The sequence below is a fragment of the Syngnathus typhle genome, linkage group LG2 (assembly GCF_033458585.1).
Source record: "Syngnathus typhle isolate RoL2023-S1 ecotype Sweden linkage group LG2, RoL_Styp_1.0, whole genome shotgun sequence".
Classification (NCBI taxonomy): Eukaryota; Metazoa; Chordata; class Actinopteri; order Syngnathiformes; family Syngnathidae; genus Syngnathus; species Syngnathus typhle.
This window is the reverse complement of record NC_083739.1, coordinates 2,015,825-2,033,432: the sequence shown is the minus strand read 5'-3', so window position 1 is coordinate 2,033,432 and position 17,608 is coordinate 2,015,825. Positions and strand designations below refer to the sequence as shown.

Here is a 17,608-nt window from a genome sequence, read left to right as displayed (position 1 = left end):
TGCCATGAATCCTTATGAAAAATGCTTTGTGCACCGAGTAGTCGGTGTAGGAGGCAGGAGATGACACTTGGTACACGCCAAGCCTTCAGCGGACGCTAAATTCATGCCATCAATCTCAGCGTTCTCCACCGCCCACTTTTGCTGCGTCTTCTCGGCCACTCTTGAAAACAGACAAACGCTCTTGATATTGTAAGCCTTCTCTTCGTTTTGGTCAATCCCAACACACCCACAGGCAAAGGCAATAATGTCAAATTTAGAATTTTCGGACAACCTTACAATTTTTTAAAAATGTGTTTTTTCCACATTAAGTCTCTAGCATGAGATCTTCTTACGTAATCTTTGTCGATGGCCTATTGCAGGGGTGTCAAGCTGATTTTTTTTTTGCGGGCCGCATTGTAGTCATAGCTTCTTTCGGAGGGCCATTATGACTGTCGACCCAAATCAATGTATAAAGCTACAAAACAAACTGACAAATAACTCGTTTTCAAATCAGACAAGTAAAAACTGGTCAAATATTAAAAAAAAAAAAAAAAAGAGATTAAAAGTGAAGACAATTTGCAATTTGGGTAATGACACGAATTTGATGCACAATTTGTCTTCGCGGGCCACATCAAATGATGTAAAAAAATACCTTTATTTTTCAAATGCGTACCGTAAATTCCGGACTATAAGCCGCACCGGACTATAAGGCGCACCAGCTAAAATTGGGGGATATTTCAGTTTTTTTCTTATATAAGCCGCACCGGACTATAAGCCGCACGTGCACACGCGTTTTTTTTTTTACAAAGAAAGACCGTTCACAGAAAGCCTTTTTAAAGTTTTAATAACATGCTTTAACACGTCTTTCTAAACATTGCCTGTGACGAAGGGTTTAGAGCCCTTTGACGCAGGTCACCTAGCGTGCATTCCTACTAAAGCTCATAATAGTCACAAGCAACACAGCCAAAATAAGCAGCAGCCATAGTAGTGTTTCAAAATAGTATTTTTGTTGTTGTGTTTTTCTTCAAGATACCGCAGTGTATAAAAGTGATCAAGTCATCACAAAAATCACAAAAGAATCCTAATATAAGCCGCACCTGACTATAAGCCGCAGGGTTCAAAATTTTGGAAAAAAGTCGCGGTTTATAGTCCGGAATTTACGGTAATTCGAGTATTGACACATGAAAACTTATGTGGCGGGCCGTGTCTGGCCCCCGGGCCTTAGGTTATACACAATATGATCTCGTATATAAGGATGGACTCAAAGACGGATCATTCGGTGTAATTTGCTGACACGTTTTGAAAAATGACAGAAAATATTCAAGGTGCATCCGAGATCGGACAATAAACACGATTCGGAAATGTATACTTAAGTGGGGCATAAGACGCTCGGTGGGGGGGGGGGTGTTAAACAAGGCGTGTTGAATGACACGTTAGCATAGTTTGAACGCCTGTGTGAGTTTAATCAATTCATCGGGCGGCGGAGAAAATGGCAGGCAACGACAGGTTGGAGATGATTGCGGCTCATTTGGCCACATTTCCCGCCGTTGACAGCCGGCGAGAAAGAGATGCAAGGCGTGCTCGGCTTTACATAACCATCGGCGTGCTTGATATTTATGTTTTGAAATAAATAAAACGATTTTCAACTCTCTTTTAAAAAGGCCCAAGAAGAAAACATTTAAAAAGCGCACTGAGGCTTTTTGTTGCCTTGCATTTTTCCTTTGTGAGCAAAGGAACCTTTGAAGCCATGAGATATGTCTTAATGATCAGCGCCTTAATGATGACACAAGATCCATTATTAATCCGTTCCAGGCCTCTATTCTCTAAAGGCACCAGCAGCTATTGGTATTGCCTTTCTTCCCCCCCCCCCCCCCAACTTTGTAGATATATAATGCAACGCAGTACTTTGAGGAATTGTGTAAAAAGACAAAAAAGTCCAAAAACTTTGTTGTCATCATGTTTTCATAACGTCTCTATCATTCTTGAAAGTAATAAAAGGTAGAAATAAAATAAATTAAATAAATGAAAATAAATTATTAAATTGATTTGTTTAATTTTATATATATATATATATTACATTATACATTATTATTATTATATATAATAAACTTCGAGGAATCGTGTAAAAAGACAAAAAGGTCAAAACTTTATTGTCATCATGTTTTCAATAACCTCTATTATTCTTGAAAGTAATAAAAGGTAAAAATAAAATAAATTAAATAAATGAAAATAAATTAGTACATTTATTAGTTTAATTATATATACATATATATATTATATTATACATTATTATTATTATTTATAATTTAAATTTATTTATAATTAAATAAAAAGAAATGATTGATTTAGTAATCTGGAACACGGTGTTATTTATTTTTTTTTACTTCACAAGACTTTAGCAACCTGTGCATACGTCATCAAAGTACCGTATTTTCCGGACTATAAGGCCCACTTAAAACCCAAAAATGTTCTCAAAAGCCGACAGTGCGCCTTGTAGTCCGGTGCGTCTTATATATGGACCAAATTCCTAAATTCAAACTGGCCCGAAGCGTAGTGTCATGAAATCAATCATAAGTGGCCCACTGAAGACTATGAATCATGAATCAAAAAGACTATGGATCATTATTTTGTGATTATGAAGTCATTTGTTGCATTTGAAGTTGAAATAAAAAAAATAAACTGGAGAATGGTTTGATTTGGATTAAAAATCTGACATGATGCATTAATGGTGCGCCTTATAGTCCGGTGCGCCTTATATATGGACAAAGTTTTAAAATGGGCCATTCATTGAAGGTGCGCCTTATAGTCCGGTGCGCCTTATAGTCCGGAAAATACGGTACCTCAACAACAAAGCAAGACACGTTTTGCAGGCCAAAAAAAACCCCAACATAACATAACTAAATACTTTCACACAAAAGTAATAAATGACAGTTTGCTGAGCAGCGATAACTGCAAGCCAAGCAAATTGCATCCAAACATGCTTTCTGCAAGCTCCATCAGGGACGGACGGAATTCAGAGTGGTACAAAGCTGCAGTGAAGTTGCTGTTGTGTTGTAAATAGCACAGAATATATTGAAGTCCACGTCCCCGCTGGGAAACAGCATAACAAACAACAAACAGTCAAATGTGTACAGGATGAGTGTGGAGACAGCGAGAATTATCCGCCTGCCTAATAATGAGCCAAAGATGTAGAAACAGCAAATTCGTAGATCTGGCCGACCGATACGAAAGAAATCAACTATTTATACCTCAGGATTTGAAGAATCGTTCTGTCACTCAAAGCGGGCCAATTTGTCTGATAAGAACTCAAACTCAGACATTACATAGATTCCAAGAATCACAGAATCGTTTTAACTCGTGACAGGTGATGAAATGATAACCTTGAGAACACGGACAGAAAAATTGTTCTTTGATTCGCAGCTCTCAATTACGAGAAAAAAAGAAAAGAAAATGGAGATCAGTGTTCATTTGTACTATAATTACCTCCAGCAAAAACGATTAGATTTTAATTATGTCTGTGCGTTTGTGAGTTCGACGTACGTGATTAAAACGGGCAAATATTGTGACTGTGTCTAGGGACTGAAGTTGAGACGTCGAACAAAGTTTAACGTGGCTCTAATCCAGACTGCATCTGGCTGTAACTTCAAGTTTAAAAAAAAAAAATCTATTTAATATGAGACCTATACATCAAGTTATTTAATTGTGCTATCAAATCCTGCGAGGGTCACGACAACATCGACCCAGAACTTTGCCTTTAACTTTTGGCTTTGAAAACAAAATGTACCAAGATGAGGACTGGCACTGAAAAAGAGTCAATAGATGTAAGTGGAGGTGCGCTGATTAATCGATAATGATTTTTGATATTAAAAAAATTCATCAATTAATCCTTAAGATATCTTTGTTAACAGATCACAATGAGCGGAGTCAAAATAAAAGAATTTTCATTTGTTTTTTAAAAACATGTCATAAATTCTTATTTATTAAAAACGGACATTAATTTGTGTTTTTACACTAAGAATTTGAAATAACGATGATTCAGTTACTGTTTTTTATTTTGTAACATGTTAGAAAATAGGCAAAAAATGCTTATTATTGTATAAAAGGAAACAAATAAGAATTTAAACTGTGTTTTTTATCAGGTTACTCAATGAATTGACAAAATAATCAACAGATGAATCGATTATTTGATCAATCTAAAATGTTTTTTTAATTGGATTCATCGATTAATTGACAAAATAATCAACAGAATAATCGATTAATCAGTCATTAGTTGCAGATCCAGATGGAAACAAAGCATTTATTTATCTAAAATATGTTTTTTTTTAATTGGATTCATCGATTAATTGACAAAATAATCAACAGAATAATCGATAATTTAATCAGTCATTAGTTGCAGATCCAGATGGAAACATAAAGCATTTATTTATCCAAAATGTTTTTGTTTTTTTTACAAGATTCATCGATTAATTGACAAAATAATCAACAGATTATTTAATCAATCGTTACTCGCAGCTCCAGATGGAAACATAAAACAGAATAATAAAACAGACAGAGACACAAATGCCCAACTGGACGTCCAGCAGCAAAAACAAAATAACTTGAAAAGCTTGTGAAAGCAGCAAGTCGCTTTAGTGGATCTTATCAAGGACATGCAATTATAGCACCAAAGATTCTTTGATACCACTCTCCACTTTTCATGTTCAGCCCACTGAGAAAGAACACCCCAAGTTATACGCGGCGGATGAATCTCGGTTCCTCCCTTGGGACAATATCAAGCTTTTATGACAAATCCATGGCCATATATATCGGCGGAAAGTTACAACGCGGCAACAAACGGATCAACTTTGTATCGTGGAAAAAAGTTTAGGTCTCTCTCGGGCTTTTGCACTTGGCTGAGGTGACAAATGAGGTGAAGGTGTTATCATGGTTTTAAAAGAAAAAAAAAACATTATTATTCCATGTTGTAGTCTTTGACTCGGCTGTCTGCACTGTGTAAGCGTGCACTTTGAGTGTTGTCTCCGTAAAAGGTCAAGTAGACCTTTAGCTGTGTCCAAGCACGCCTGATCGCTCTTTCTCACCAGCCGCCGTGAACATTATCAGCTAGTGGTTCTTTTTTGCTGGCTGGGCTGCTCTTTATTGAATTTGAAATCAGCGACGTGCTTTTTTTTTTAACTCATTCAGTGCCGATGACGGTTATAGACGTCAAAGATATTAACTGTGTTGGCAGTGACTGAGTTGAAACTTTGGAATTATATAGATTTCTGCATAAAATGTGTTCGGGTCTCCGTCTAATTTGCTTACAGTAACGTCAAAAAGTTTTTGGTGTTATGTCATGAATTTTCTTCACCTCTGAAAATTCTGCACAGTGCTCTTTATTTTTTTACAAGATGGCTCCTCTTGGACAGCGTTAGCAACCATGCTTCATGTTCTGCCTTTATGAGACGCTGTCTTAACATGGACTGATGAACGTCAAGGCTTTCAGAGATACTTGTGCGTACTCTGACAGGTCTTTAGTATGGTTGGCTATCTTTCACCTATTGATGTGACTTAGCTACAGCTTGAAGTTTATGACCAATTTATGGACAAATATGGTTAAAGTGCTTTTTCTTGTAATTGATTTCTGCGATTCATTCGGTTCCATTGACGGTTATAGATGTCAAAGATATTACCGTATTGGCCCGAATATAAGACGACCCTGATTATAAGACGACCCCCTTTTTCAAAACTCAAGTTTGAAAGAAGACTTTTTGAACACCAAATTAAATTTTTATACAGAAAATAGTTACAGTACATCTGAAACAAATAATTATAACAATATATTCGATAGAAAAAGCATGTTATGGCTTCTGGTTTTTGAAATGTACATAAACGACTGTGGTTAAAAACAAAATTGCAATAACTGCATTAACCATCAAAGTGAAGTCTAACTAACTGTAGTCTTGAAGCAAATCTGAATAAGGAAAAACATTGCAATAAAATAATGCAAACTCTCTTTTTTTCTTCTCTTTTCTTTCTTACCGCTATTTTATATTTTTCTTCTCCGTGCTACCGCTATTTTTATTTTTATTCTTCGTGACAGGGGTTCGCTTTGTCCTGGGGAGTTAAGTTCAGCGTTCACTTTAAAGATATCTGGTGCCATCTAGCGTTGTGAATGGGTATAACGCCTAGACCCCCGAATGTAAGACGACCCCCACTTTTTCAGTCTTATTTCAATGCAAAAAACACCGTCTTATATTCGGGCCAATACGGTAACCGGGTTGGAAATGAATGAGGTAAAATAAATTCTGAAATACAAACTCTGACCAACACAATGATTGTTAAATATAAAAAAAAATATTGGTCAGTAATGCATTGTGTGATGAAAAATCAAAATAGTCCTTTTGCTGTATCCGCCGTGGATTTAGAAGTTGACACAAAGACAAACTGCTTTTCCAACAAGTTTCTGAAATTTCTGGCAACTTTGTAGAACACTTTTGTTCCTTGGCTGCCACTTTGGAGGACAAGCATGTTTGGAAGTGAATTTCCAATTGGCCACAACTTGACACGCTCTAGGATGTTGTTCTGTTCTGACTGGAAGATCACCACCGCAACAGATTTCAATCAAATGTCTGCAGAGATTGATGCCAAAAAAAGCAACTTCACAATCTGGAGCCGGTTGATGACTTTTACGGAGAATTTCTCTCTTGTCTTGAACGTACGTTAATTCATTTCAAATGTATAATAAAGGATAATATTGGCTTGGAGCAGCACATCTCCAGGAGATGAGCTGATTGCGAGGCCACGGCCGCAAATTGGTACGGCGAAAGAACGCAAATACGATTAAAAGCAAAGTGTGCTAAACCCAAAACATTTATTTACGAGCACACTCAGCAAGAGCGGAACAATTTTGAGTGCATAAACAGAAATTTAATTAAAAGGGAAAATAAGGCTTTTCACACATATTTGATCTTTCCATACAAAAAAAAAAATTAATTTGGTAGCAGTGACGTGACATCAAACTCTGAGCGCTAATTTTGCGCTTGTTAAATATGCATAAGTCGAACACAAGCGGGGGAATTGTGACATTTTTCAAATGAGCAAAAACAAAAATATATTTGTAGTTTGATGGCAACATTAATCGGCAGAGGAGATTTCAATTTCACCATCTGGCGTGAACCAAATTGTGACGCGTGAAAAAAATTTGATGTTCTTTCTATCCGTTGCAACTTTGTTTTGATTGACAAGGATTGGCTTGTGACTTGAGCACGACTTTTTTTTTGCATAACATGATCAGATTAAGACCATTTGTGCAGTATTTCTGAATATGACGTCACCTACCTGTTAGGTTCCGAAGGCCCAGCTGCCTCAATCCGTAGTATCCATCCCGCCTGTAGTTGAGGAAGATGGCAAGCGAATAGCGGCCTTCGTACAGCTTGGTGCCTCTGATGATCCGTAGATTTTCCAGCGGGAGGTAGTCAAACTGGTTGAGAGCCACCAGCACGTAACCAGTCACCTCTCTGATGGACTGCAATAAAGAAATGGAGTCAATGAGCTCTGAAATTTTTATAGAAGATACATTTAGAAAGTGGGAACCACGTGTTGATTTGGTAAAATTAATGTGATTATTTTTATTTTTTTTTTAATATTATTTTTATTTTCTATTTTATTATGTGTTTTATTACTTATCATATTTTGTATTATATATATTTTAAATATTTTTATTTTATATTCTTTTTATTCCGAATATTCAAATATTCCTGCTGCTTCCTGTTTGTTCTCGGACAAATTCTTTTTTTTATTTATTTCTTTATATTATTTTTAATTTAAATTCTATTATATTATGTTTTATTATTTATCATATAGTTTATATTATATATATATTTTGAATATTATTTTTATTTTATATTATCTTTTTTATTCCCAATATTCAAATATGTTTGTACTCAGAAAATTTCTTTGCATAAAATGAAATTGAGGAAGCAAAATAAACACGGAGAAAAAAAAAAGCCATTCAAAAAGAAATGAGAAGAAGCATAGCTTTACTTTTGTAAGCTCGTGTCTTTTTTTTTTTGGATGGATCTCCAAACGATTTCATTACCTCCCCATTTTACAGCACAAACTACTTTCTTTCAAAGCCATATAAAAGTGAGCTCGATTTTTCTGACCGATTCCCGTGACATTGAAAAGTCTCCGGAAACACCTCTTCCGCGCTTGCGTGCAAATTCCCAGGTGACTAATAATGGGTTTGTCACCAGTCTGGCCTGGAAGGAGGCGTGCAGCGGAAAAATGCACGAGTGCAGCAGACTGATAGTTAAGCGCTTGAGGATAATAGCAGGTGTCCCATACAAGCGGCCATAATGTGGCTCACTGCCAGGACTGGGGCTATTGTAGCACAAACACAAAAGGAAAGCAAAACACAAAGTGGAGGTGCTTATTAGCAAGATTACAGCACGTCAATCATCCCGAGGGAAAGAACAACATCATAAAATAGCAGCGTTCATTTCACTGGAGCATTTGATTAGCATACTTATTACAGAGCCTACTGTGAGAAAGTGCTGGTAAAAAAAAAGAAATGGAGGAGAGCAAACAAAGTTGTGGCGTCTTAAAAAAACAAAACAACATTACGTTCTTGCAGGGGTTTCTTGATTCCGCCCCCTGGTAGGAAGTCATTGCCTGACCCCCACTGTGGCCTTGTGTTCACTGCTGGGGGATTGCTGAGCTCAGCCAGCTATCATTAAGTTCCTTCGAAGCCCTCCGGGTCCCCACTGAGGCTGCGTCGCCACCCGACCCGGCTGCTCCCACTGTGCGCCCTTCTCCCGGCCGGCCCCCAAGTCCGGACAAAAAAAGAACACCAGAGTTCCCTTGTTGCATAGCAACGTCAGAAAAAGTGGGAGCGAGGGAAAGCAAAAACAAACGGGAAAGGGAAATTTTCTGTAATTTAATTAAAGGATTATTCTGCCCATATCTTTGATGTAATCTAATACTCCGCTGGGATTAAATATATCGTAATTTTCGGACTATAAATCGCGTTTTTTTTCATAGTTTGGGTGGGGGGGGCGATTTATACTCAGCAGGGACTTATATACATATATATGTTTTTTTCACTTTTTTGGGCATTTTATGGCTGGTGCGACTTATACTCCGGTGCGATTTATAGTCCGAAAATTACGGTACTTGTAAATATGTAGATCAAAGGTTTCTCGACCAATAGGCATTGGTCGGGAAGCATCAGAAGTATCGGGGGGATGATTGCGATTTTTTTTGTCTCGCTTGTGTAGCAAAACGTTTTTTCAGCAGGTCAAGCAGCATGGTGGGCAAGAGCAAAAAGTTGGTTTTAAAAAAGTGCAGAAGACACTTGCTGTTCGGACTCTTTAACCTCCGCAGGTATATGATAGCGAAACAAAAACCTCATTTTCCGACATCAAATATGCCGTGAATACAATGTCATCCAAGGTTGAACTTTTGTAGGAACTCTCAAGCAGCCCGACTATTTCCATCATCTCCACCGAAGAAAAAAAAAAAACACACTGCCAAGCATCGCTGTGAGCTCTTGTGTCAGATTTCGAGTGTGTACTTCAGTGCTCAAAGTTTTTTTTTTTTTTGTTTCCTCACCCCTGTTGAGGATTGCTGCCATCCAAAAGGAGAACTTTAGCAGAATAGCTCGCTCGGTCGAGTATGCAGCCAACATTTTACGAACCAGAATTTGGCAGAGAAGACCAAGACCATCTTCCAATGAAAAGACAGAAGACAGGACAGACAGGTCCTTTTATTATTTATATATTATATTACAAATAATATATTATATTAAATAATATATAAATATAGATAAATATATATATATAATATATATATATAATATAATATAATATAATATAATATAATATAATATAATATAATATAATATAATATAATATAATATAATATAATATAATATAATATAATATAATATAATATAATATAATATAATATAATATAATACATAATAAAACAAAATAAAATAGTAAAATAAATAAAATATTAAATTATATATAATATAATATAATATAATATAATATAATATAATATAATATAATATAATAAAACAAAATAAAATAAAATATAATATTCGTCCTTCCTGGCAGCTCACCTGGATAAATTTGCTTTTATGACATGATTGGTGTCATTGAGCCAAATTTCTAGTTTGTCTTGAAGTGATCTTGTTAACAATGCAGTCATTTTGCTCAGAGGCAAACGGACCAGAGGTAAAGTAGCTATCTGAGAGCCTATCAAGAAATCCCACTATCATCCCTTGTAGTCACTTAAAGGCGCTCACCTCACGAGGATTCACAAACACAAATTAGCAATAACTTATGCAAGCAAACTGAATAAAACGCTCGTTTCAGGCGACTTTTTCCCCGGCAGTTTGGGAGGCACCTCGCCAGTGAATATGCAAACAAATGTCTGCCTTTTCTTCTCGTGAACTGCCTCGGGGTAGCACCCGAGATTTTCAGACGACGCCTTCATAACATCATTTCAAAAGCGTTTGGCTCGCGTACGATTATATTTTATTGACTGAGAAAGCGTCAAGTCAGAAAACAAGGATGTTAGTGTGAGAAAAGATTATAGTTTATCTCCTCGCACTCTTATTTTACTCAAGTCAGAAGCGCACGGGGAAAATAATGAGGTACTTAAGGCCGGCTCGCTACGACGGCGCTACAATAATAAAAAAACACCTTGCGGCCTTATTGGTACTCGATAACGAGATGCTGGCGGTGAAGATTTTTCCACAAAGTCACAAAATTGGGCAAAGTTTAAGGACAGGAGGCGCGGTGCCGTGAGGCGGGAAAATCACGTTTTTAAGTAGAATTAATTGCACGCCTGCTTCTGTCATCTGGATGAGTGGAAGAGTAAACATGGAGGACGGGGGGGGGGGGGGGGGGGGAGCAGGTAGGTCTGAAGAAAAATGGATGGATAAAGGGCTAAAATCCATCGGGCTGGGGAAAATCTAATAACGTGGTTACAATACAAGAAGATGGGACACATATTATGGTGATTACTGCTCATTTCCATACATATAGAGCACTCACTCCGCCAGTGAGTCAAGGAGAGTGCAATGGCGCATGTCAGCACAGACTCCAAACAGTTTGAGCCCATCCCATTGGCGGCGGTGCAACCTGAATCCTCCACGTGGCGGCAAAGTCAATGGGCGGGCGGGCGGGGACCTGTTTACCAATCGGTCTCAATGGGCTGCGTAAGAGCGTCATGCACCTCTTCACCTCATGGGGCGATTTGGCTGCGAAGAATGCTGAGAGCACTCGGGCGTGACATTCAAGATTTGGAGGAATCCTCTTAAAATACAAAATAAAAAAAAAATGGCATGCCTTTAAGAGGGCCATTGACTTTGAAATCAATGAAAGATACCGCCCAAGAATACGTCACTGTGAAGATCACTTGTCTAGGTGGATGTCTTGAGAAAATCTCCCGAATGCTTCCATGCTGAGATGCGCAAAGTTCTTAATTGAAGTACCGTATTTTCCGGACTATAAGGCGCGCCTAAAAACCTAAAATTTTCTCAAAAGCCGAAAGTAAAGTCCTTAATTGAAGTACCGTGTCTTCCGGACTATAAGGCGCGCCTAAAAACCTAACATTTTCTCAAAAGCCGAAAGTAAAGTCCTTAATTGAAGTACCGTGTCTTCCGGACTATAAGGCGCGCCTAAAAACCTAAAATTTTCTCAAAAGCCGACAGTGGGCCTCATAGTCCGGTGCGCCTTATATATGGACCAAATTCCTAAATTTAAACTGGCCCGAAACATTGTGTCATGAAATCAATCATAAGTGGCCCGCTGAAGACGATGAATCATGAATCAAAAAGACTATGGATCATTATTTTGTGATTACATGATGCATTAAGGGTGCGCCTTATAGTCCAGTGCGCCAGGACAGTTTTAAAATGGGCCATTCATTGAAGGTGCGCCTTATAGTCCGGTGCGCCTTATAGTCTGGAAAATATGGTAGTAAAATAACATTTTTAACTTTTGACTTAACTGGAGTTCCCCACTAACTCAAGGGTGCCAAACTTTTTAAGTGGGCTTTCCTCTAAGGGCCATTATGACAGTGAAAAAAAAAATATATATATTACACTTGACAAATATTTTGGGACAGATTTTAGCCAACATCATTGAAGTTAACAGACATGATTTGCTTTCACGGGCCACATAGAATGATCTGACAGGCCAGATCTGGCCCCCGGGCCTTTACTTTGACACCAACTTGGGTCTCCATACTTTAGTCCATTTGTTGTCCAAAGTGGCGGTCAGGCAGCATGTTGCGACATTTAATCCAATTGCGAGACTCTGACTTTGGGTTGACACCCTGCCGGCAATTTTGCGCTGGGCTTCAAGCAGCAGTTGAATTCCTTGCTCCCAACGCTGATACTTATTGTCTCGGACAGGCCGAGATTGTTTTATAAGCGGCTTCTGCGAGGCATCTTGCTTGTCAAGACGCATTTTGCGATTAAAAAAACTTCTCAATTTACCAAAAGGGAGTGTGTGATGGGCGTCATCACAATTCCTCAAACTCTGACACGATGCCAAAACCTTGTGGACATACACAACTCACGAGGTGAGGCCAGAGTGGAGATTCTTGTCACATGAGAAAAATAAAAGTGTGAAAAGTTCCAATGAGGAGGTACAAAGCTGAGAAATAGGGATGCAACTAACAATTATTACGATCGATCATGTCGATATGTTGCCGATTAATAGAAGAATTGAATAAAATACACGTTTTCATTTCCAAACCCTTATGAAATGTGAATTAATTTATGTTTTCTGAACTTAGAATTTGAAAAATGTAATGTTTTGATTTGTAACAAAATAGGCAGCAAAAAAATGCTGATTATTGTAAATGCAAATGTTTTATTTCGACTCAACACAAATATAATCAGTCTGCTTTCATGGAGGATGACCTATTGGAAATTATTATTATGATCATTACTATTAATAATAATAAATAATAAAATATTTACAAGGTTTGTACACTTTTAAATTAAAATGACTGTCTTAACGATTACCGTATTTTCCGCACTATAAGGCGCACCTTCAATGAATGGCCCATTTTAAAACTTTGTTCATATATAAGATATAATATACATTTAGCCCACGGGCCGGACTTTGGAAACGCCGGCTGTAGTGGATCAATATTGGTCCATATATAAGGCGCACCTGATTATAAGGCGCACTGTCGGCTTTTGTGAAAATTGGAGGTTTTTAGGTGCGCCTTATAGTGCGGAAAATACGGTAATAGATTATTCAAAATCATTCTCCAATAATGTAGTAATCAATAAGCAGTCGCTGAATCATTGCACCGATTGCTACAAGAATTCAAAGTGCACGGGATACGGCACAGTAGTGTCAGAGGCTAAATCCGGAATCCAAATGTCCATGTTTCCTCCTAAACGGCACCATGGGGAGCTTTGTAAACTGCAAACAAACGCAGCAGCTGTGCTGTGAATTAAAACTATCTCTGTGGCGTGTATGTGCATGTTATGCATGCGTGTGGCGTGATTAGGGAGGCCATTTTCCGTCGCATGTAGTTGTGACGCGCAGCACGTTGCGCCGCTGAGCTGCTTCATTACCCCTGAATCAAATCCTAATCGCTGATGGATGTCCCGATTTGTAGCGACACAAGCTACGTGTCTTCGTGTGTCTTTGACTGCAACACTGTGTGGAGGTGTCAAAGCATTTAGCCAAGATAGTGTTACAATCAAACCAATCAAATCCAAGATAGAGAGAACATCTTGCACTTAAAGGAAGATCTATCTATCTATCTATCTATCTATCTATCTATCTATCTATCTATCTATCTATCTATCTATCTATCTATCTATCTATCTATCTATCTATCTATCTATCTATCTATCTATCTATCTATCTATCTATCTATCTATCTATCTATCTATCTATCTATCTATCTATCTATCTATCTATCTATCTATCTATCTATCTATCTATCTATCTATCTATCTATCTATCTATCTATCTATCTATCTATCTATCTATCTATCTATGGATCTATCTATCTATCTATGGATCTATCTATCTATCTATGGATCTATCTATCTATCTATGGATCTATCTATGGATCTATTTATGGATCTATCTATGGATCTATCTATGGATCTATCTATGGATCTATCTATGGATCTATCTATGGATCTATCTGTGGATCTATCTGTGGATCTATCTATGGATCTATCTATGGATCTATCAATGGATCTATCTGTGGATCTATCTGTGGGTCTATCTGTGGATCTATGGATCTATCTGTGGATCTATCTATGGATCTATCTGTGGATCTATCTATGGATCTATCTATGGATCTATCTGTGGATCTATGGATCTATCTGTGGATCTATGGATCTATCTGTGGATCCATCTATCTGTGGATCCATCTATCTGTGGATCCATCCATCCATCTATCTATCCATCTATCTGTCCATTCTGACTAATTCATCTTCACAATTTCTTGTTTTTCCACTCACGGGCAGCTCTCAATTGTTCATGTTAACACAAATAAACAAACACACCTATTTCTGCATCATCAAAACCTAAGCAACCTGTCAGTCACATGTTCCAATTATTTCACAAAAAATAAACAGGTGCGTTGAGACAGAAGTATCCAGATTGCGTCGGCATCAGATCCATTTGTGATATCAGAAACGTTGAGCTCTTGTCTTATATTCACCTTCTCATGTCAAAGCCACAACGGCAAAAATAAAATTAGCCTCACCTTTCCAACACGTTGATGCTCTTTTGTAGAATACACAGCTTGAAAATGAGGGAATTCACTCTTTAAGAAATGCGCATGGCACGTTAAGTATCCTGCAGCTACGATTTGCAGCTCCAGTCAGGCCTTGCGTGCGCTAAACGGGATAGGATGAGTGCTTTAAATGGCCCTCTTGGCGGCGTGCGTCTGCCGCCATCATTTGCCGTGATGTCGCCATCCCGGTAGGCCACTCTGCACTGAGCCCAGCCATTTTCAATTGATTTAGTGCATTAATTAGGGCCCTGTTAGCAAGTGTCATGGACAATATCTTACAATTTGATAAGCAAAAGACGCACCGTGGGATCATCTTGAGGACATGCCAGGGTTTGATTGCGGCCGTAGCTTTTCATTTCATGGAAATGGCTTTGTTCGCCAGTGGCACAGAAACCGCAAGGCTTTCATTCCACATCGAAGAGAGACCGTCGGCTTTCATTGGAGCGAGGAAGAAACGGACATGACGCGTCAGATGAATGGCTGAGGAGGACGAGATAACGACTGCGTACACGTTTGTTTTTGTCTCCCTGACATTGGCAAAATAGAACCTGGGATCAAATAGCTAACTGGTGTTGGACATTCTGTAGATTTCTCATACTGTGCCGTTTAATCCATAAATGTGAGATTGTTCTTCTGAACTATCTTCATAATAAAAAGTTATTTTTTCATATTCCAGGTATTCCTCAAAAGCCACGTTTTTGACATGGCATTACAATTTCTAACTTACCTCTTACACATTTTAAACCCTAACCCTAGTTTGAAACCTTGACCCTACTTTGAAACCCTGACCCTAGTTTGAAACCCTTGTTTGAAACCCTGACCCTAGTTTGAAACCCTTGTTTGACACCCTAACCCTCGTTTGAAACCCGCATCAATGCTGACGTTTTGACAGGTTAGCATGTTAAGCTAACGGCTAACGCTGCTGCTAACACCACTTTTTGCGGTATTATTTGCAAAGTCGGATAACTGTTACTAAATAAATAATAATTTGTTGTCGCTTGCTCTTGTTATTAAATGTAGAGTAAATGTGTAGATATGTTTGTCAAAGCGGAGGTCGGGATGTAGTGTCGGAGCTTTCATTATCTTCAGCGCTCAGCTTGCGCCCTTGGACCTACGATGAGAATCCCCGTCGTGATGATATACACTATAACAGCAGGTCCTTCTTGTGTTAGTCATGTACTTGTGTTAGCGTTATGACACTTACATCGTATACAGACTGGTTTGTATCAAGTCAACGAAAAAGTAAAACAGGTGTATTGCATTCATTCTTCCAGGACTTCCAGAAATATGAATTATATTTGGGGGAAATTAATTGACGTCAGCAACAGTATCAAAGAAGCAACTTTTTAATCTAATTTAATTTATTTAAAATCTTTAGGATGGTTTATTCCACTTTATTATCTATTTTTTTTTCACGAGACTGACGGTTAAATGTTTTAAAAAAATTCCAAAATAAACAATACAATACATTTGAGGCTCAGTAGAGAAGAAATTAGTATAATTAGTATAGATACACTACCGTTCAAAACTTTGGGGTCACAAAATTGCTTGGGTGACCCCAAACTTTTGAACGGTAGTGTAAATATTATTATCATAAAATATTATGAATTAAATATTATAAATTATATCTTCTATTTGTATAAGATTATATATAATCTATGAATATAAGTATACATATATATTATACGATTTTTTACACAGAAGATTATATATATAATCTATAAATAATTATCTAAATAAATACACTACCGTTCAAAAGTTTGGGGTCACCCAAACAATTTTGCGACCCCAAACTTTTGAACGGTAATGTATATATATATATATATTTTTTTATACAACCCTTCAATTACTAAACCGTAAGATGCATGTGGGCACGATGGGTCGAGCAAGCAGGGTGCTAATTTAGCTGCCAAAAAGAGCTCGAATAACGCCAAAAACTGGATTCCTTACCACCAATAGTAGCAACCTTTTCCAAGCCATCCAAAAACAGACACAGGTCACAATTATGGCATGATTATTTAGTGAAGGGATGTCGTTTTGGTCTTTCAGTACACTGATTTTTACATTGTCAAATTTGTACTAAAAAAACATGGAGCATTTGGTATGAAGCCATCTCCCTCCCTGGTTGGCCTCTTCTGAGACACGCACGGACACGAGAACGTCATCCGTCTCTCCGCGTCACTCTCGGCCGGTGCTTGCCTCAGATAAGCCGATTGAAAAGTGTTGCTGTCTGCCCGCGACACGCCGCGCACCTCGGCGACCGTGTCCTTCATCCCTCTTCACGACTGTTTGTGTTTGCCGACATGAGAGAGGCGGGCGGGCGGGCGGGGATGATATGTGTGCACAAGCGTGTGTGTTTGCGGTAATCCACCGACATGGCCGCTCTGAAGGCAACCTTGGCATACTGCCTTCATGCTTGCTAGCTCCGGCTGCCATATTGATCCGAGTTTAATGAAGAGCGCTGTCCGCATAGGTGACACCATTAGCCGCTTGGGGGCCACTGGGGCCACTTGGCGCAGCTCCCCGATTCACTTCTGGGAAAATGGGTCATTGTGAGTGACAGGCAGCCGGTGGCCAACTAACATGGAGAGTGATGCCAGGCGAAGGCTTGGTGATCCCTTTTGATCAGTGGTGATCTTTTCACATGGCCTTTTCCTAAGGTGGAGGTTTGAGGAGCTCACCTAGCGTCACTACGTGCTGCATTGGCCGCCCTGTTGTGTGATTAAATGATCAAAAAGATTTAGGGATGAAGCTATGTCGGTAAATACGTACAAAGTGAATCAATTTTTAAATGTATTTTGTATGTAATTTTGCATTGACAAAAAAGTTTAAAATGTTGCTTTTGATGCAGGAA

At 38.2% G+C, this 17,608-nt stretch overlaps 1 protein-coding gene across 3 annotated transcripts in view; it reads right to left on the bottom strand.

Moving 5' to 3' along the window:
* LOC133149911 (receptor tyrosine-protein kinase erbB-4-like) overlaps positions 1-17,608 on the bottom strand; it is a 133,514-nt gene that overhangs the window by 53,323 nt on the left and 62,583 nt on the right. For all 3 annotated transcript variants that reach the window (XM_061272145.1, XM_061272147.1, XM_061272146.1), the window contains exon 3: positions 7,297-7,483. In XM_061272145.1, coding sequence (XP_061128129.1) covers positions 7,297-7,483 — 187 coding nt within the window. The remainder of the gene's footprint in view (positions 1-7,296; positions 7,484-17,608) is intronic.